The 21,073-nt window shown below is 45.1% G+C and overlaps 1 protein-coding gene across 4 annotated transcripts in view; it reads right to left on the bottom strand.

Annotated features, from left to right (window-relative positions):
* Positions 1–21,073, bottom strand: part of CEP63 (centrosomal protein 63) — a 395,360-nt gene that overhangs the window by 217,842 nt on the left and 156,445 nt on the right. For 3 of the 4 annotated variants that reach the window (XM_085634243.1, XM_085634242.1, XM_085634244.1), the window contains exon 6: positions 17,894–18,007. The exons of the other annotated variant lie outside the window; for it this stretch is intronic. In XM_085634243.1, coding sequence (XP_085490369.1) covers positions 17,894–18,007 — 114 coding nt within the window. The remainder of the gene's footprint in view (positions 1–17,893; positions 18,008–21,073) is intronic. 4 annotated transcript variants of the gene reach the window in all.

Raw genomic sequence — 21,073 nt, 5'->3', positions numbered from 1 at the left:
AACTGTAATAGGGTCGCAAAAGGGAGGGGGTCCCCAGGGGACCCCTTCCCCTTTGCAAATGCTGAGGAAAATATTTTTTAAAGGCTGGCAGTGGTCCCAGGGACCACTGTCTGCCCTTAAAAAATTCAACGAAAACGTTTCATTTTCTTTTTTTTTTTAAATGCAACCCATTTTCCTTTAAGGAAAATGGGCCGCATTTAAAAAAAACAGCTTAATTTAAAAGCCGTCCCAGACATGGTGGTCTGCTGAGCCCAGCAGGCCTTATCTGGAAAGGCCTGCCATTCCCAATGGGGTCGCAAATTGCGAGAGGTTCAATAATATTCATGAACCTCTCAATTTGCGACCCCATTGGGAATCGCTAACAGTGAGAAAAACACTGTTGTACATAGAAAATTGCGCCTCGCAAATTGAGACTCGCAAGAGTTGCAATTTGCGAAGCGCAATTTACTTGGTCGTACATCTGGCCCTAAGGGCTGAAAAGTCGCCTTCCCATAGAAGGAATGTGTAGACCCTTCTGGGGAAGAAGGCGAGGACCTTGTGGTGGTGGGAGGGAGGAAGAGGTAGAAGAGCAGGCCTTGGGGGCAATGGACTAGTGGCCATCTTGATGCTTTTTGATCTTTGAAGGTGCAAGGGATTCCAATGCTAGTTGCTCCTCAAATGTCAACTTACTCTTACGAGGGAGAGTCTCCTGAACATGTGGAGGAGGCTTTGAAGTGACTGTCCCTGTCTTCACTGTTGAGAGTCCAGCTGCCCCTGAAGACACTGAAAGATTGACAGCTCTCAGTAATTGAAGTCTGCTGTGGATGGCTTACTGGGCACCGAAGGCTACTTCGAAGTTTTTGACATCGACTGTTGTCTTGGCTCTGTGGTGCCCGTCGGAGTTGGTGCAAGCCCCCAGAGGTCATCAATAAAGCTGTTGGCGTTGAGCAGGGCCGGGTCTTGAGCATCTTGCTCCTGAGGTGGGCCGGGTCTTGAGCAGCTTGCTCGGTGCTGGTGTCGGGAGTCAAAATTGGCTTCGAAGCCTTAGATCAGTGTCGGCCATGGCTGGAAGGCTGGGTCCTCAATTGTGGTCTCGACGCCCAGCTCCCAGAGGGTCGATGAGTGGCTTCAAGTGAACTAGTACTCACTTTAGTCATCTTATGACACTGGCTTGGCGTGGGCTGTGGGTGATCAATCTCAGAGTCCGAGGGGGAATCAGTTTCTGGGCTGCAAGATGCGACCTGTTCGACCTCTCCTTTCTATTCAACATCTTCCTCAAAGATGGTGGGGGTATTGTTGTATCGGTGTTGCTCCATGGCATTTAGTGTAAGTTCACGATCATGAAAGTTCTGGATGGTCTTTTTGGAGCGGAAGGCAAGCAGAGCAGGAGGCCTTGTTATCCTCCCGTGACAGGCAAAGTTTGCAAACTGCATGTTGATCTGCCTAGGAGTACTTGGAATGGCACTGTGGACAGTAATGAAAGGATGTCTTTTCCATTACGGTACTCTCATTGTGGAGTGCGAGCCTCGATGAAAGAAGCCCAAAAGGGGTGAAGCCCTGAGTGGTACGTCGACAAACCTGAATATGCGGATCCCGTGGAGAGACCACAATGGAATAGAAACCAAAGAACCTGTTGCACCAAAGGTTTGTTTAAAGGCTATTAGGAACGGAAAACTCGAGAGTCTCAGAGTGCCATGCAGCGATAACTCAGAAATTTGGCAAAACATGCCTGACCCAGATGGCAGAAGAAAACAATGGAGTTGATGCCCATGCGCATTACTAGTCTGAAAAGGTGCCATTATACCTCGTGACTCGAAAGACTTCTTAGAAGAAAAACGAGTTGTACGCACCTGAGCTCAACACTAGATGGCAGGAGTATGCAGAGCATTTGTATCTACAGCTACACATGCCACAAACATAGCAAGAATAACAATCCTCTCCCCTTTCTGAGAACCAAACCCTCTTGATAGCACCTCAGGAGAGTACCACTCATACCTTTCGTAACAGAATGGACCGTTGCTCCTATAAAAGTTGCTCTGATGCTGAGGGATGAGAGGCTGCTACGTTTCTGTAGAATCCTGTGAAAATCATCCCTGCATGTCTACAGAGTACAACACTGGTGCTAATTGCCCTCACCGGCAATTAGAAGTGTCTAGGGCAGTACATATCGCATATTAGGCCATGTCTTGCCAGTCATGGATTGTCTGAGCCAAAGAGAACCAATGTCCGGGACCAGAAGCAAAATCTCGCTGGCCATGTACAGGAGGGCATGTAAATCGACCCAATAAACAGACAGCATTTACCTATCACAATGACAGGATGGCAGTGGAGGACATATGTTTTCTAATGCATCCATCCTCTTGGACTCCTTCTCACGAGAAGTCATGTATTGAATTGGAATTCACCTTATTGGTTGAACTCAACTACAAGGCTCTCCAGTTTAGGATATTTACTAAGAAAATTAGGACCGCCAGGAGACCAAGTGCCCATCAAGGTATAAATGTAGGTCTTGTTAAATGGAGCCAGGGCTCAGACTTGGCTGGCCCAGGCTGCAGCATTTTATTAAGGATGTTTATTCTGGTCTCAATTGAAGGCAGCTGTAAATCTTCGACCTCTGCTGATCTTTACTGCTTAAGAAGCACTCTCTTCAGTTGGTGAACAAGTGATCTTCCTGCTTCAGGGGAAGTATGGAGCCCAAAGGTTTCTTGTAAATCCACATACAAGTTGTCATCTGTGTAGTGGGATAGGAGGGGGGTGAAAACTATCATACTCCACACCACCATCATTCCCATCCTGAATGAATGAATGAATAACTAACCCTACATATGAGGCTGGACATACCCTAGATGGAATCTGTAGGAACTTTATCAAACTTACAGTGGATACCCCAACCACATTAACGTGGTCTGACCATAAGTATATCCCTTTCAGGATTACAGACAGTACTTCATATGCAGCCAAACAAAATCCTGATCAACTCTGCAAAATTTTTAACAGGAAATGGAACAAAATTTTAACAAATCCTAACTTGCATATGTTGGCAGAATTAGGTAAACCCACACTAACAGGAGATCCGGTTATTGACACAAGTATCTTCAATGGCTGGCTGACCGTGTTAGCCAATAAAATGGCCCCGGTGGCCACACTTAGTAGAGCCTCCCTGGGGAAAACCTCCGCCACTTGGTTCACCCCTCAGCTCAAAGAGCTACAAGGCAAATGCAGGAAGCTCGACCGTAAATGGAGGATGCTACATAACAACAATGATCTCACTATCTTCATAACAGCACTGAAAGAATATCATAGGCTGATCAAGTACGAAAAGAAAGTACACTACACTAACCTCATTAAGCAGGCAGCGTTCGATCAAAAAATGATTTTCAAAATTGTTCAATCTTTGACCCACCCTAAGATATTCAATCCAGAAATTCCCCCATCATAACAACTATGTGATCAGATTGCAGACTATTTCGATGACAAGGTCAGTGACCTTAGAAAGGATTTTTCAACAGATACACCATCTGCTGAAGGGTCAAATCAGAATTCAGAAAATAAACCGCTGCTGTATCATTTTAACAAAATCACCCTTGAACAGTCTAGACAGGCTATTTTGACATGTAAATCGGGCTCTCCAGGTGATCCTTGCCCCCCAAAAATTCTACATGCTCTGGTTGATACTGTTAATCTCATTATTAATCAGATTATCAACTCTTCCCTCAGACAGGCATTAGTACCAGACAGCTGGAAAGTTGCATCGATTAAACCTCTTCAAAAAAAACATCTCGCGGATCCAACCACTTTGACCAATCTTAGACCTATTTCTTTAATGCCCTGCTTAAGCAAGATAACGGAGAAACTTGTAAATATGTAAATAAGCGACTAAATGACTTTCTCCTATTAAACAATGTGTTACACCCCAGGCAATCAGGTTTCAGGGCTGGGTATTCAACAGAATCAGCACTCCTACCCACTGCGGAGACACTAAAATTCACATTGGATGAAGGGAAGATAGCAGTGCTGATTCTGTTGGACCTATCAGCCGCTTTCGATACTGTTTCCCATGTTGCTCTGGGTAAACAGTTAAGAAGAGCAGGGATCTCACAGAAGGCACTGGCTTGGTTGACATCTTCTCTGGGTAACAGAAGACAATCAGTTACACTAGGCAACTTCAACTGAGAAGCAGCTGTGCTCAGGGTGTGCCTCAGGGCTCAATTTTGAGCCCCAAACTTTTTAACATATATATGGTGTCCCTGCTAGATCTAGTATCATCTTTTGACATTGAGGCTATGTCTTACGTTGATGATACACAGCTCATCCTTACCCTGGATAAAGAATCCACAGCAGCTGAAGAAAATTTCCAGCAATGTCTCTCGGCTGTCTTCGAATGGATGAAGACCAACCACCTTAAATGTAACAGCCAAAAGACGGAGATTCTGCTGCTGGGTAAATATAATATCTTTTCACCCAAAATGTGGTGGCCAACAGACGCAGCCCCCCCGCCCCAATACTGTGGACACTGCAGAAAATCTAGTAGTGCGATTTGATACCTCTCTCTCCTTTCATCAGAAGGCCCTGTCGGTAGCAGGAACTTGTTTTCATTGGGTAAAAACTCTGAAAAAAATCTTTGACCTCCTGCCAGCCATAGCTCAGAAGTCCGTGGCAGTGGTTATGATCTTATCATGACTAGATTATTGTAACAGTCTCTATGCAGGTGTAAAGAAGAGTACCCTAAAAAAGCTGCAGACTGTAAAAAATGCAGCAGCCCGAATGGTACTGAATTTACCAAAGAAGTCCTCTGCCTCCGAGGCTCATCACATTCTCCACTGTCTGCCCATACACAAGAAAATTCTCTTTAAAATCCTTGTGATAACATTCAGAGCTGTAAAACAAAGTGGTCCTAAATACCTTGGGACCAGATTAAAAGCCTATGTACCTGCTCGTAACTTGAGATCCTCTAAGGAAAATCTACTAGCACCCCCTCATTTCAGTTTTAAGTCCAGAGGAGGAAAATCTATGGCTGCACTAGGAACAAAAGCCTGGAATTATTTACCTACTCAATTGAGACTTACACAGACCGAGTACATCTTTAAGAAAAAATTGAAAACTTGGATCTTCTCAGTTCCAGACAGTCTAGCCCTATCTTTCATCTGACTAAGGCGACATTAGAGATCACACTCCCTTGACACTTGCTCTCAGAGCCAAGATGCTCCGTTGGAGTGATAGCCAGTGCTTTATAAATGTCATCATTCATTCATTCATTCAAGTCTGTTCAGGATCTGACATTGGAATCAGCGCCGGATCCTTTTCCATCGCGGGTGACGTTAGTATAGGCATAGGCTGGAAGGAACCGGCACATATCTTGGAGCCGGAATGAAAAAAACCTACACCAGAATCAGTATGGTCCTTTAAGTGGGTGCCAAGGGGTTAGATGGCGCAGATGACAGATCTGCCAGTGGCAATCCAACCAGAGTCCCTTCATGTTCCTAGGGACCCAAAGGCACACTAGGGGAGCCTGTATAGCACCAGAAATCTGTAGCATGGCCTCCTTGAAGGCCTCAACCTGCTGCTGTGTCACCAGTGGCCAGAGGAACCTGGAGCGCATTGCTATGAGACAGGGGACCTAGAGGGAGACAGATTCACATCATGATGCCCTCACACTTACTCTTTGGATACAGAGGGACAGGATGAGGGTCTTGACTTCTTGTACTCTGTGACATAGAGGTTTGCTTCTCGGTCCCGGATCGTCTTTGGGTGCATGAAATGCATTTATTGCACTACTTTGGGTCATGACCGGAGTCAAGACATCACAGACACACCTCATGCAGCTTGGTGACAGACATTTGTTTTGTATAGTCACGCCATGGTTTAGAAACTGCTGTTTTAGGAGGGGAAATCATTCCTTAGCACACTGCGTTATTTTTTTAGAAGACATTGGAAAGCTAACGGAACTGGAAAAAAAGCCTTGGATACACATCTGAAGGCGCAGAAAGAAACAAACTGATGTCAGTGTACATATACAAAAAAGTGATAGGTGGAATGCTTGAGTTAATCTCAGCCCCCAGTATCTTTTCAGCTGCATCCCAGTCCATCGTTATTTTGTATTTCTTGCGTCCTCAGTTTGGACCAAGCCGTTAGAGAATCTGGTTTGACCCTGCTCCTATAGGGCCACTCAGTCTCGGTTTAGGTGGCAACGCTTGTATGCAGCTCTGCTCTGTCACTTCCTGGGAGGTACTGAGCCAACAGCAGTCCTTGGACATAAATGACAGGTCTCAAGTCTCACTCAAAGGGAGTGGTGCTCACAGATTTGAAGGTCAGGCCTTGTTCCTACTTGAAGCTAAATATCACACTTTCTGAGAACAGTAGAAGCTGAACTGGCTCCTTTTAGACTTCTGTTTTGTGCACAGAAGCTCCTGGGAGCCGTGGAGGCCTGTGCAAACCATTCACCAGAGAGGAGACTCTCCAACAGACCTTTCTATAGACAGAGAATGTTGCTTTGAATATATCGGAGCTCTGCTACCCTATGTCTGTAGGCTAGGAATCTATGTTAGTGTTGTTTTGTGTATTATTTTATTAGTTTGATATTTACTTTGTTTTGGTTTTATTTTACTGGTGTCTCCTTTGTGGTCAATGATAGCTAAAGATCCACAGATGTCATTACAAATGCTACTTAGTTGAAATTCCTAGGAATTTTCACTACTTGGGTGCTCTGAAGTGGAACTGATGGTTAATAAACCTTTGGTTAGACACGATTCCCGATACTGAACAAAGAGAAAGATCACAAGGACATATTTATGTAGGTATCATGTGTTACAGGGTTACAGTAACTACTGATCCAAGCTGTGTGCAACTCTAAAGGTTTGAATTACTGAAGGTCTGCATAGCTCAGTAGTCCAAAATAAATCATAAAGCTTACTTTATGTATTAAAATAGTTTATTTAATGTGCTATAACACTTTGGTCTTACAGCAACTCTTAAAAACGCTGTCTTTTTTACATTTTAGCTCATGAACTATTTATTTTATACAGGATAGGATATTATTACATAGTGACTACATTTGTTTTCCTCCAGAATATAAATCTGCAATTTTCAGATTGTGGAATTTTTAAGAAAGCTGAATTATATGGTCCTCGTCCTTTTTAAAGCAAGATGCTGATGTGAAGTTGTCACAATGGTAATCCTTAGCTAAAGCATCATGAAAAGCGCCAAACTGCCAAGCGTTTTCACCTATAAATGCAACAACTCCCAGCTGAAAAGAGACAAGGACAAAAATAACAAACAGCCACAGTTGGTACACTTGAAAAAATCTAGAAAACGTTTTATGACTAACAAGGATAGGAGGTGTGTCTAAGAATTGAGGATGTGAAAGGTCTCTTGTTGAGCTCCGCCCTCTTGATCATCAAAAAGTGAGGGATGGAATGCTTGAATTAATCTCAGCCACAGGCAATTGCTCGATGTTGCATCCCAATCCACTGTTTATTGCCCACCACACCACCTCAGTTTGGTCCCAGCCATATGCAAATCAGCCTTGACTCTGTTCCTCATGGGAACAGTCCAGTCCGAACTGAGTGAAAGGGGTACCTGTGCCACTGGAATCAAGAGATGCCTGGCTGAAGAGCTCTAACTAGGGCGAAACCGGTCCTAGGTTGTCTGTGTTCCGATTCAGGGAAGACCTGTCCTGGCAGTTCGGGGTGGACTTTTCACACGAGGAACAGAGTCAAGACTGATTTGCATATGGCTGGGGCCAAACTGAGGTAAGATACTCGATGCTAAGAAGACAACTGGTTCCAACTGACAGTCACTGTGATATTAGCTAAACTGGGTGCCATCAATGTAGCTTATATCTGCCTCTGATATGTGGTGGGAGAGAGTTAAGCTATAGCTCTTCTTCCACATACAGAGTGCATGGAAAAGAAAAAAAACATACTGCTGCTCTACAGTCACAAGGGGCAGGGTAAGACACCAATGATTATTCAAGCAAAGACCTAGATCCCACTTTGCTCTGCTAATTGGCTGAGGCTGTCAGACCTTAACTGTTAATGTAGGGCAGCAAGTTTGACTTTGACTGAGCACACAGAAGAATGCTTGGCAAATAAGGCATAATGTGACACCCGTGTTGTATTGTTGGTATTCTTAGCATAACCAACGCTGTAAACTGACATTATGTGGCTCTAGTATAGTGGTGCGCTTCTTTGACACTGTGGGAATAAGTGAAACAATTGTTCTTGATCATGTCTATTGAAAGGCATTCTCAAAATACATACAGCTCTCTCTGGCTTAATAGCACTAAGCCATGACAAATGGTGGGAATTACCAACACCTATGTGCCTATACTTGGCATAATGAGGGCAATGGCATAAAGTGCCCATCTTTAACATATTGTGTGGCTGCATGTGATAATGATTACAATAGCATACTAAAAACAGAAATAAACAAATGGTGGGTTTAATTCCTAAATTAATCTCAGCCACTTATAATTACTCTTCGTCCCATTCCAGACCATAGCATTTTTGCTCACTGTACCACTCTAGAGAGGGAGCAAACTAGCCTTGCGCCTACTCCAATAGTACTGTCTACCACAAAAGAGACATAACGGTGCACATCAGAGACTGTGGGCATTTGTGGCACAACGTAGGCTATTATGAGGTTCGGGCTTAACCTTACACATGTTTTACATATTGTGTGCATACTTGTCATACGGGGAGCACTGCTGGCACAGAGGTTGCTATTCCTAGCATGATGGGGGCTCTGGAATAAAGGTGAACATCCTTGGCATACTGTAGACATAAATTACATATGTTCAGCTACCTGTGGCAATGTCAGCCGTGTCCTTCGTATTTATATCATGCACAATCTTAGACACAATGTTAGCTCTGGCATGAGAGAGATCATCTCTGACAAATGTTGGGCCTTCTCGACATCACTGTATCTTTCTTGACATATTAAGGAAATGTTTGGCCCCCACAGTGGTTATCTCAGGCAATAGGGTACACATGTTTGAAATATGGGGCACATTTCTGACACACCTGTGGTTACCCTCAGAATATACAATGGTTGCAATCCTTGACATATCTAGGGTTTTCTTGTCTTAATTATGCTTATCCTTATCATAATGTTGGCTTTGGCTTAATGATGGTGAAAATCGATGTCATTCATGAAAGGCAGAATCAGTCAATGTGTGGTAGTAGTGTAAATGAGTAATATTTTTCCTAAAAATGATAAGCTTTTGTTTGGGGCAATTGAGCTCAAATATCCAAAATAAAATGTTTGTAACTGATGCTGAAAAAGTGTGTATTTTCTGAAAATAGCAGGGTGATGTTTAGGGATAAAAACCAGCATTTCTGTCATTTATTTAAACTTGATAAAATTCATGCTGAATTCAGAAGAATTACTGCTGATCCTGCATCCTTGCACCAAATGGGCACTTTCTGCTAAGGCTCATATTTACGGACTTATAGGGGATCATCTAAATTGATAAAGATGTAAATGATTTGTTCACAATGTTTGAGCTTGCAAGACTGGTGTAAGATCATTCTTCCACCATGCCACTTTCAAGTAGATTCTCAATCATAACGTATTGCTAATGTGCTCAACATAGGCAGAAGGAAAAAATGCAATGAAATTCAATGCAAAAGTCATGTAAAATGATATGCCTTGTGGAACTGGATTTTTTAGCCAATTACGTAAAAACTGTACTGTAAAATGCATCAATTGGCATAATTTTGTTCAAACGATTTCAAGGGGGAAGAGCCCACGCCACTCTCCAATCCCACATCCCAGGAGCAAGGCTGACTAGTTCTAATTAGAGGCAGCAATTTACAACCTAATCAATTCCAAAGTTATGCTGCTGGTTCAGGGGAAAAATAGTATAACATGTTACTTACCTTCAGTAGTAACATTCTTTTAGGTGGATTATCTATTCAACCTCAGATTCCTCACCTTTAGAATAGTACCTCAGGTGCCAGACTAGATCCGGTGGTTTTTTATAGCAGTGCTTCAATAGGTGACATTGCGTGGCTTTATGTTGGCCTTGTTTGGCTCGCTAATATAAGCATATATATAAGTCCCTCCACCTGTATGCTGATGTCAGTTTCTTGCTCTACTATTTCCACATCCACAAACACAAAGATCCTCAGATTCCTCACATTTGGAAAAGACACTATAGCAGTACCTCCCAAGTGATGGGTCTGTAAAGTGAGCTCAAACCTAAGAGTCCTGCAGGACCAAAGAGAAATGCCCTTCCCGTCAGAAGTAGCTGTCAAGGCAGCAGATCTTCATGAATGTGTGCACTGACACAAAGTTGTGGCCTGACACATGTCAAGGAAAGGCACTTTGTGTGCCAATGATATAGGGTAGCCTTGGCCCTGGTGGAATGGGTCCTCGTTCCAAAGGCGGCTTTTGGGGCAGTGCATAGCAGCTCATAATGTAAAAGACTATCCACCTCGACAAAGTCCTTTTCCACACTGCCTTACCTTTCTTTGCGTCAGAGAACCCCAAAGAACTGATCTTCCACCAAATGGTGTTTGTTGCGATCAATGTAAAAGTTTACAGATCTTTGGGGTCCAGTCAATGGAGTCTCTTGTCCTCTTTTGAGGGGAAAAATGGGAAAAAGATCGTTGGGAGAGCAATGGATTGCTCAACATGAGAAGGAAAAACGACTTTTGACAAGAAGACTGTCCTGGTCCTCAGCACTTGTTTATCTGGCAAAAAGGTGGGGTAGGATGGTTGCGTTGGGAGAGCCTGGAGCTCACTCATACAATGAGCAGAAGTGATTGCAATGATGAAGAAAGTCTTTATTATCAGATGATACAAAAAGCAGCTCTGCATTGGCTTCAATGGGGTAGAAATGAGACATGTCAGGACCAAATTAAGTCCCACGGTTTCATCTCACACGCTTTGGGATGGAAATATATGTTAAACATTTAATAAACTGCATCACAACAGATGATTTTAACGAGGGAAGTTGGTCCGGAAATGCAGAAAGGGCCATTAAATAACAAAACAAACAACATATTTGACAGCGTGGCTTGCATAAGGTCTGTCTTAAGGACTTCACACTAGGTCCCAAATCTGTCCTAGCTCTGGACTTAAATATATTTTGTGGAAGGGTGCCTGGCAGCCAGGATGACATGCACAACTTCAGTTGGCAAATTAAATGCTGTCAATTGCTGCAGCTCAATCTTCACACATAGAGGTGGAGATTGCGCAGGTTCGGGTGAGGAATGCTGCCTGCTGCTGGGACAGAAGATCCTCCTTATCCAAAACCTTGTCAAATGTCCCTCTAGATAGTAGAGTTTGCACCTCTTGCATTAAGTTGGATAGGTGCTCCACTTAAAGCTGCTCTGATGTGTGAGGAAGCCGCGGCGAGTCGGCAAGGAGTAGAAGGGCGTAGCCCTGCTAAACGATCTGAAGAACCTATCTGTCAGATGTGATGGATTGCCACCCATGGAGAAAATGTTGGATCCTGCCACTGCTACGGAAACTTCACTCAGAGCAAATGAAAGTGGCTTGGGTGCTGATGCCTCGAGTAGAGGGATTTTGAGGATCTGGCACCTAGTAACCTCCACCTTGCCTGCCTGATCTCTGGCCACAAAAGGACAAGGGTGAAAGCAATGGGAATGGGGGCGGGGGAAATGGTACTGTCTGTAACAATCATCTGGCATAGCCTTGAAATGGACTAAACTGATAGAGCACCTACCTGGCAGGAGTCCAGTGGCCAAAGAATGCGCTGTGGCCTGACTTTCCAGCTTTTTCACCAAAAAGGTGGGATCCATTAAAAAGCATATCCATAAGGGATTCCTGTACATCATCTGAAAAGCCCACGGATCACATTAACAAATGGCAATGGAGCACCACACTAGTACCTACCTCTCACCCCAAATAATCAAAAGGCCAGCACAAATCATGTATTTGACTGTAACCTAGACATCTTGAATGTTTTGAGCTAAGGAGGCTCTAAAACTCTTCTAGGAGCACCAGCAAGATCTCATTGGCCATGTCCTAGAGAGTGCTTGTATAGCTGCAAAGTAGACAAACTGTTGACCTACCTTTTGGCTAGGATGGCCAAACAGAACTACGGCAGAATTTCGGCGCCGATGAAGGTTTCGGTGCCGAAGTTGAGTCTTTGAGCTTGGGAGCTTTCGGTGCAGGTTTGTCTATGCGCCTCGGTGTTTTAGGTGCCGAAGGCGCCGGAGCCGGTTTCGGTGCCGAGAGGTCTTGTGTCTTCGGTGCCGAAGGTGCCGGTGGCACAATGATATGTGGTTTGCTCGGGACCGAGCGACTGGAAGGCTTGTGTTTCTTCGGAGCCGAGCCTGAAGGCGGGGCTTCTGAAGGGTGTTTTCGGTCTCGACTGGGGCCAGCTGGCGAAGTCTTGACCAATGCCTTTGGTTTTGGAGGGGTTGGGGTAGGGGCAGTGGTACTCACGCATTGCCCCGGAGTAATGGGGTCGTCTGAGTCGTCTGCTTCTGAGATAATTTGAAGTTCCCCGGAATCTTCTTCCGGGACATCGGGACTCTCATCGAAGATGTTTTCTGGTTCCAGGGCTGGTCTGTGTGCCATGATATGGCGTCGAGCTCTTCGATCCCGAATGGTCTTTTTGAATCGAAATGCGGCACAGGCTGGACAGCTGGACTCGTTGTGTTCCGGCGACAGGCACAGGTTGCAGACCTTATGATCGTCACTGTGTGGGAATTTTGCTCCACACTGGTGGCATTTTTTAAACGGCGTCCTTTCCATGAGCCATAGGCCTCACGGCGCGGATAGGTTCAATCGCCCGCGTCGACGTCCGGAACCGGTCCGAAGAATTCGATGTCAAGTGAAGGTGCCTCGATGTAGTTTTGTAAAAGTTTTTCGCTTCGAAAGCTTGTTTTTGAAGTTTTCTACAGGAGTGGAAAAGTTACATCCGAACCCAATGGCGGAAAAAAACTGAGGATGGAGTGGATGCCCATGCGCACTGTAGTCCAAGGGAGGAGTCACCTATCTAGTGACCAAAGACTTCTTCCGAAGACAACAACAACCTGCAAGCATCCGAGCCCAACACCAGATGGCGATCTACTATCCTAAGTGTGTGATCTGAAGCTCATATGCCTCGAACCATTTAGTTTCCCAATGCCTCAATCCTTTTCAACTTGCTGTCTACGCAGTTGTATGCACCTTGCTGATGTTAGCTTGGACAACCAAACTCTCAGGAATAGGATGATGCATCAGAAAATCAAGGTTGGTCTGTGGCGCCTGGTCAACTTCCTGTTCACTGGCAGACAAAAGCAAGGCTCAGACCAAGTGCCCAGAGTGTCACTTACGGCTTTGTGAATGGGAGTAAGGCCTTAGAGGAAGCAGGCCCAGGTTGCAGGACTTCAGTAAGAATGTTTGTCTTAACTTCAACACAGAACAGTTGTAGTTCAGGACCTCAGCAGCATGTCCAATTACCACAGCAAAGGAAGCACTCTCTTCTGTTGGAGGACCATGGGAGAAAGCAACCCCATATATGGGGGGGTGTATCAAGCCCACTGGCCTCCTGTAAATATATGTATAAACTGTCTCTATCATAATATGGGGGTAAATCATCCCAATCATCCATTAGTATGAGAAAGTTCCTCAAAGAGAATCGAAAGGTTAATCCTAAAACACTGGCCAATGATACAAATGGAACCAGATTTTCAAGGGTTTTTTCTAAGAACCCCCTCTGTTTGCATAAGAGCGGAGTAAAAACATAAAAGAATTGTTATCTATAAATACACATAGAAATACCAATTACCAACACAAAGGTACCTTCCCGAGCCTCAACTGCAATAATTGCAACATTGTCAAAGGAAATTTCATACCTCACCAACACAAAGGAACCAAAATCAAATTACATACAACTGCTAATTGTGACACTAAAAACGCAGTGTATTTATTGAAATGTCCTTGCGGCTTGGTATACATAGGAAAACTGAACGTAAAGTCAAGATTAGACTGAATGAACATAAAAACAATGTATGGACCAACAATCAAAAATCGGTGATAGCTTCACATTTTTCAACATTGAAACACAACAACTACGTTTTATGGTGTTAGAGACTGTTGATTTATTAGAAGGCAGAGATAACCATAAACACCTCTTACAGAGGGAAATATATTGGATCAAGCAATTGGATACCTTCATGCCCATATAGAATGCAGTTGCTATTTATGATTGGAAAGACACATGGTTACCCTCTGTAATTTAAAACAAAATATATTTTTTCCAGAAAATACTGGATTTTCTTTCATTGTTTATTTAGATGTTGTTTACAGTTCTTTTAAGGCAATGTCCCTATTATCGTGTACATGATAAATACTGCCTGTTTTCAACACTTCTTTTCAAGATGGCCCCCAAATGTTCTGCATCCTGGTCAGTCTTCTAATTGTTTTTATTTCACCTTTGAACTGTCACCGGTGCTCATGTTACACCAGACATGGCAACAGACTAAGACGCCAAAACAAGTTCGCTTGTTCACGGCGGTAAGACCTCACACCCAGTTATTTTGTCACTTGTTCACATTGCTGGCACGTTTGGGTGATGATTTTCTTTAGAACGAGTCGGGAGATGTCTAATATATCCGTGGCACTTTTAATCATGTTATGAGTCACACCTCCTCCCCAGGACGAGCGAAGCATCAAAAGCCTTGCTGCCTTTGTAATGCGACCCCATCCTCTGTTGCTAGCAGCCGATGGCAGCCCCTGGTTCAACCCCCCACTTTTGACAGGAGAACAATAGGGAACATCTAAGTGAGAACAGGAAGTGTGCCCCCCAGGTGCTGGAGGTGAAGTGAAGCACATTTTTCAGTGCCCACCATCTTGAAAATGGTGGGACTTATCCAATTAGGGCCAGGGCTATGCCCTCCAGCCACAGGAGGGTGGCATGATAGTGGGTGTAGATACCAGAGGTGAGAGACCCATTGGTCCCTACCTGTCACTCTCCTGTACCACCCCTAAATTTAGTATTTAGGTGGCACCCCCAGACCCTGAAATCAGAGTCCTGATGACCTAAGAAGAACTGGACACAATAGCGTTGCACCAGCAGAGAAGACTAAAGACAGCAACTGACTTGGCCCCAGCCCTACCTGCCTGTCTGCAGCCCTCGGCGATCCTGGGCCAAAGACGACCCGTCCTGCAGACCAGCGACCTTCGAAGGCTTGGGAGGACTGCCTGCCTTCGACAAAGACCAAGATCTCCCGTGGACAGTGGATCTGTCCAGAAGAAACCAACTTTAAAGAACACAAACCTCTGCCCCAAGAGCCGCAAAAACACCACTGGACCCACCTACGCACTAGATGCCCATGGCCTGAATCCAAGTGGACCACCGGTCTTGTGAAGGTTCCCCAGAGCTTCTGAGCAAGAGCTTACAATGAGCCGACATATGCCGGACTCCACCTCCACCCCTGAAGCCTCAACTCGAAGACTTCCCCTGACCATGACCGGCACTGTAAGACTTGTCCGACGCCTAAGGACACCCCTTCTCCCGAAGCCCCTGGAACATGGGTAGCCTGACCAATGGTGTCCCTCTGTCCCCTAGCATCTCTAATTACCTGGGCAGCTGTGGGTTTTCTTTGTCCGGCCTCTTTGCCTGAGCCTTTCTTCAAAATCGATCTCCCCCATTGGTTTGCACTGGACGCCCGACGCTGTGTTGGCATCTGCCCCGGCCGCCTTTGTGCCGCTGAGGGTGTAAGTTTGGTGCTGCCTTGTGGCCACCCCTGTGCTTACCTTAACCCTGTGTTACCAAATCGTGTTACTCACATGTGAGCAGCATCTCGACGATTACCCCTTTTCTCCACTAGTTAACATAGGTAGGGCTGGCGATGCAGATTTGCTACTCACCTGAACATTGCCTGGTGCTGATTCTTCATCCTGAAAACAAGACTGTAAGTTGTATACTTACCTGCAAAACCGCATAGTGTCCACTTTTTAAAGTGAAAGGTATTTCTTATGAAAAAAGTACTTACGTTTTCATGCAATTCTTGGTCTTAAAATAAATCTTGAAAGAAACTTATTTTTATAAAATTGGTGAGGATATCCTTTTTGAGTTGTGCCATTTATTAATCACTTTGTCTGTGTTAGACCTAAGACTGCTCAAACACACTACCACATATAGAGCACTTTGGGTTTGCATTGTGGTCTGTACACTTCTGGGGGAATCTCTGGACTCTGCACAATATACCTAGTTATTGGTAGATCACAAAGAACCAGCTTCCTACAATTGTCATCTCTGGTTTGTGGTAAACTCTGGTCAGAATAGGAACCAAAAAGCTGATGGAGGATCTGAGAATCGCTCTGAGGCAGGAAGTGGGTGTTGTCTGAAGCAAGCTATAAAAGAATCAGGTGCTATGGAGGAGAATATAAGCATGGCTTGAGTAGGTGTCAGCCATTGGAGTCAGAAGCGGATCCCCCTCTGGCGTCTGCAACGCTACGACTGGCATTGATAACAGAGGAACTGGCACAGGGCTCAAAGTCAGAATGGAAGTAGGAATGGAAGCTGATGTGCAACTCAAGAAAGAGTTGTAGGGGCTCAGACGAAGCGGAGGATGGCTCGCTGGCTGTAACCCAACTGGAGGTCCCTACTGATCTTTTAAGCCTGAGGGTGCAACAGAGGGAGTCAATGAGAGTGTAAAAAATACGTAGAATGGCTTCCCTAAAAGTTTCGACCTGCTGCTGTATCGTAAATGGAGTAGGAAACTCGGGGAGCATATGGGATTACTTCGGGATTAGGAGCAAGATTGAGTGGCACCTTGACTCTCATGCAACTTTTCTTTAAATAGAGAGTGAGGGATGGGGTTGAGTTCCTCTTCACCTTAAGTTTACACTTTGATTTGGGCTTTGGCGTACTGGATGACTTGGTCTGCACAGAAGACCTGTCGAGGGATTGGGCTTGAGAGCTACAGCAGGTCGTGCCCTTAACTTGGAGCAGGAATGTGGCTTACATGAGGTCCATGACTTCTTTCAATGATATGCGAAGTACAGTTGTGCTTCAAGTTTCCGGATGCAGGAAGGCACACTGATCACACCACCCAAGCCCAAACACCAAAGGCACACCTCATGCGATTCCTTTAACGAAATCTGTTTCTACAGTCATGACATGGTCAGAATCCTGTCATTTTATGTGGGAACTTCATTCACTTGCACACTGGATTTTGATTTGAAAAAACATCAGTTCAAAGAAAAGAGGAAGTGAAGCTCCGGGTCCGAAGGTACGGAAAGAAAGGAACTGGCCTCAGTATGCAGGGCAGCGCTTATATCCAGCTCTGCTCCGTCACTTTCAGTGTGAAACGAGGCCAACGCTGAACCACACAGCGCTACCTAGCAAAGCATGGGGGATCTGCTTTGAAAAACTTCTGGATCTAGTCTGCCACCTGAGGGAATATTCAAAAGGTGAGTAAACTATGGTTAGAAGTAGCCATCAGAATTGCTGATTTTGAGATTATGAAAGATTCATCCGGTGAGGCAGAATGTACTGATAGTTTTAGATTTCATCTGTGAAAGATCTGAACCAATGTGAATAGATCTATGGAGGATACATAATATCTTTATGATACTATATGCCTCTACAAATACAGCAAGACAAGCCTGTTATCAAACACATGCAAGGCGTCACCTGGAGGATGACTGGCTCCAAGCTACATCTCTGTATGAATTCAGATTGGGACACACCTAGAATGCTATGTTGTGCCATATCCCAATTTTGACATGATTACTACTGCTTATCTTTAAATTATTTTCTGATGTTTTAAACCAATCACAAGCTTTCTTAATCTAAGTATTTCTAACCAAATTTTCAAATAGAACCAATGTACAAGAAAGTGCATGTGCCCCATGTCTCTATGGAGAGAGGGAAGGTTTTCAGCTGGACGGTGCTCGACTATGCTGTTGGATTAGTTTATTCTGTCTCTGGAAAAAGTCCCCATACCTGACAGATTTCGGACTGCTCAGCCAATGTTTTCTTCTGCACTTCTAGTGATTCCACCTGCTGCCGAAAAATGAGTCGTTGCTTTTCCCAGTCAAGGGCTTTCTGACGAAACTCCTGTAAAAATAATTCAGAGATTTCAATACAGAGCAAATGAAGACCAGAATTCTAGTGTTCAAATTACCTAGTCTTAATAACCTGCAACAACAAAAGCTGCTGAATGAAATGCCTGAATTAATCTCAGCCACTGGCAATCGCTGGGCCATATTCAAGTCCATCATTTTTCACTCACCATGCGACTGTAGACAAAAGTCTGCCTTATGCTAATTTGCACTGATTCATCTTCTCATGGGAGCAGCCTGTCCCGAACTACCAGGCAAGACTTCGTCCAGAAAGGACCACAAGCAACCCCCTACCAGTTTCAACCTACTTAGAATAGGACCCATGATAGCGCATACCTGTCGCACTTAAGGTGTAAACTGCAACAACAAAGTGCTGGACGAATGCCTGACAGTGTGGGACGAATTGCTTCCATGACAAGTAGGGTCAGTACTAATTTGCATAAGGTGGGCTTTTGTCTAGAATGGCACGGAGGGAGAAATCGTGATAGACTGGAATGCAGTCACATGCGATTGCCAGTGGTTAAGAATAATTTGAGCATTCCATCTATCACTTTGTTGTTGAACAAGTTACTTACCTCCGGTAACGATTTATTAGGTAGAGACTATCTAGCATTAGGTTCCTTACTGTAAAATTATCCCCAGGTGTTAGACTGCATCCATAAAAAAAAATCAAGAGCACCAATAGGTGGCATCTTTAGACTCCACATTACATCGTTCGAGACAGAAGTGATGTGTTCAGTTCCCATATGGGCGCCACCCATAGCGCTGGACTCAGTTTCTTTTTGCAACTTTCCATGCCAGGAGTGTGGAGCTACGAACACTGACACTGGTGTGTGGAACTCGGGGCCCTGTGAAGGGAGCAGCCCTGTACCTACAAATCCATTCACAGAGCAGAGAGGATGGGTGAGGAGGTAAGGAATCTGTGGCTAGATAAGAGTCTGTACCAGATAAGGCGTTACCGAAGGTAAGTAACTTGTTCATCTGTTAGAGACTTGTAGCTGCAAATTCCTTACCTTAGAATAGGAACCCAAGAAATACCTCTCCAGAGGTGGTCTGCAAATTTGATTTAGACTAGAAAGTCCTAAAGGACCGAACGGGCAAAGTGCCCATCCCAACAGATTGTACTGTCCAGGCAGTAGTGCTTGGTGAATGTATGCTGTGAGGCCCAGGTTGCTGCCTGGCAGATGTCCAGGACCAGAACTCCATGTGCTAACACAATGGGCGCAGCCTTGGCACTAGTGGAGTGAGCACACAAACCCTTCGGGGACTGCTTTTTGGTCAAAGCGTAGCAGACCTTAATGCAAAGCACGATCTATCGGAAGATGGTTTGTTTTTGCATGGCCTTCCCTTTTTTAGCTTCAACATATCCCATGAAGACTGGTCTGGTTTTGTGCGGTTAAGCTAGAACAACAATGCTCTTTTTTGGTCTAGGCGGTGGAGTATCACCTCTTCCTTAGAGGCATGAGGCGGAGTGCAAAAAGTAGGTAAGATAATGGACTGGCCTATGTGGTACACGGTGACTACCTTCGCCAAGAAGGATCCTCGAGTCAGAAGGACCAGTTTGTCAGGGAACAAAGAGACCTATGGGGGCTGGGATGACAGCGCCTGCAGTTCAATTATCATTTCCCCGGGCAGATGTAATTGTTACCAGAAAGGCTGTCTTGATGGTAAGAAGTGTTAGAAGTCAGGTATGAAGTGGCTCAAAGGAATCAAACATTAGAAAATTAAACAACCAAGTTAAGGTCCCATTGAGGCATGATGAAGGTGAGCTGGAGGAAATAAGTGTTGCAAACCCTTAAGGAACCTATATAGAACAGAGGACTTGAAGAGGGAAGACTGACCTGGCAGTCGCAGGAAAGCAAAGATGGTGAATAAAAACTCTTTATCATGCCTAATGCAGAGCCCTGCTGAGCCAGGATACGGATAAACAAAAGAACTTGGGAAAGGGGTGCATATAAAGGGTCAACCTGTTGGGCTGTACACCATGCCACAACCTTGCTCCAATGGCCAGCGTATACCATTCTGGTGGAAGGAGGCCAAGCTGCCAAGATAACATAACAGACTTCACGCGGAAGGTTGAAAGCTGTCAACTGTCGCCGCTCAATCTCCACGCATTAAGGTGGAGTGTTGACAGGTTCGGGTGGAGACAGCTCCCCTGCTGTTGCAACAGAAGATCCTCCTGTAGGGGCAGCCTGATCGGAGGACCGATGGCTATGCTCAAAAGCTCGAGACACCAGTCTCTCTAAACCCAGTGCAGAATCACAAGGAAGACTTGGGCTCGGTAGTTCCTGATTTTCTTGAGAACTCTGGGCAGCAGTGTTATGGGTGAAAAGGCATACAGGTGGCCTGATCTCCACTGGAGACAAAAAGGATCTCTGAGCAAGAGCTGCCTTGGAAACTCCAATAAGCAGAACTGCTGACATTGTGGCAAACAGATCTAATCAAGGCTCTCCCTGCTGCTGATAGAGACCTTGCACCACCTCCGGATAGAGTCGCCATTATTGATCTGCCAGCCATCTTCGGCTGAGTTTGCCCACTCTGAATTTCAGAGATCCTTCCAGGTGTTAAACCACCAGGGAAATGCACTGACTTTCTAGCCATTTCCAGAGGTGTAAGGCCTCTTGACAAAGGGCCCACAACACTCCCCGCTCTGTTGGATGCAGTTTCACATGGTGGCAGTGCTGTCCATGAACACCTGCCCTAGCCTTCCCTTAATGGAGGGTAGAAAGGCTTTAAATGCTAGACGGACTGCTCAGAGCTCCAACTGGTTGATGTGGAGCCCGGATTCTGCCAGAGACCACAGGCCTCTGATCCCCACCTCTCCCAGATGGCCGCCCCAGCCCAGGAGTGACATCTGTCACTACTGTCAGATCTGGTTGGGGAAGGAAGAGTGGTCTACTGCGGACCCAATCGCCGTTCATTAACCATCACTGCAGACCTTTTGCAGTGCCCACCAAGATCTGGACCCTGTTGGAGGGATTCCTCTGATGCTGCGCCCATTGGAACTTCAGGTCCCACTGCAGAACCTGCATATGCCAATGGGCATGTGTCACAAGCAGGA

This window comes from Triturus cristatus, chromosome 11, assembly GCF_964204655.1.
Source record: "Triturus cristatus chromosome 11, aTriCri1.1, whole genome shotgun sequence".
Taxonomy (NCBI): domain Eukaryota; kingdom Metazoa; phylum Chordata; class Amphibia; order Caudata; family Salamandridae; genus Triturus; species Triturus cristatus.
The sequence above is the reverse complement of the archived record's forward strand: the minus strand, read 5'-3'. Positions and strand labels throughout refer to the sequence as shown.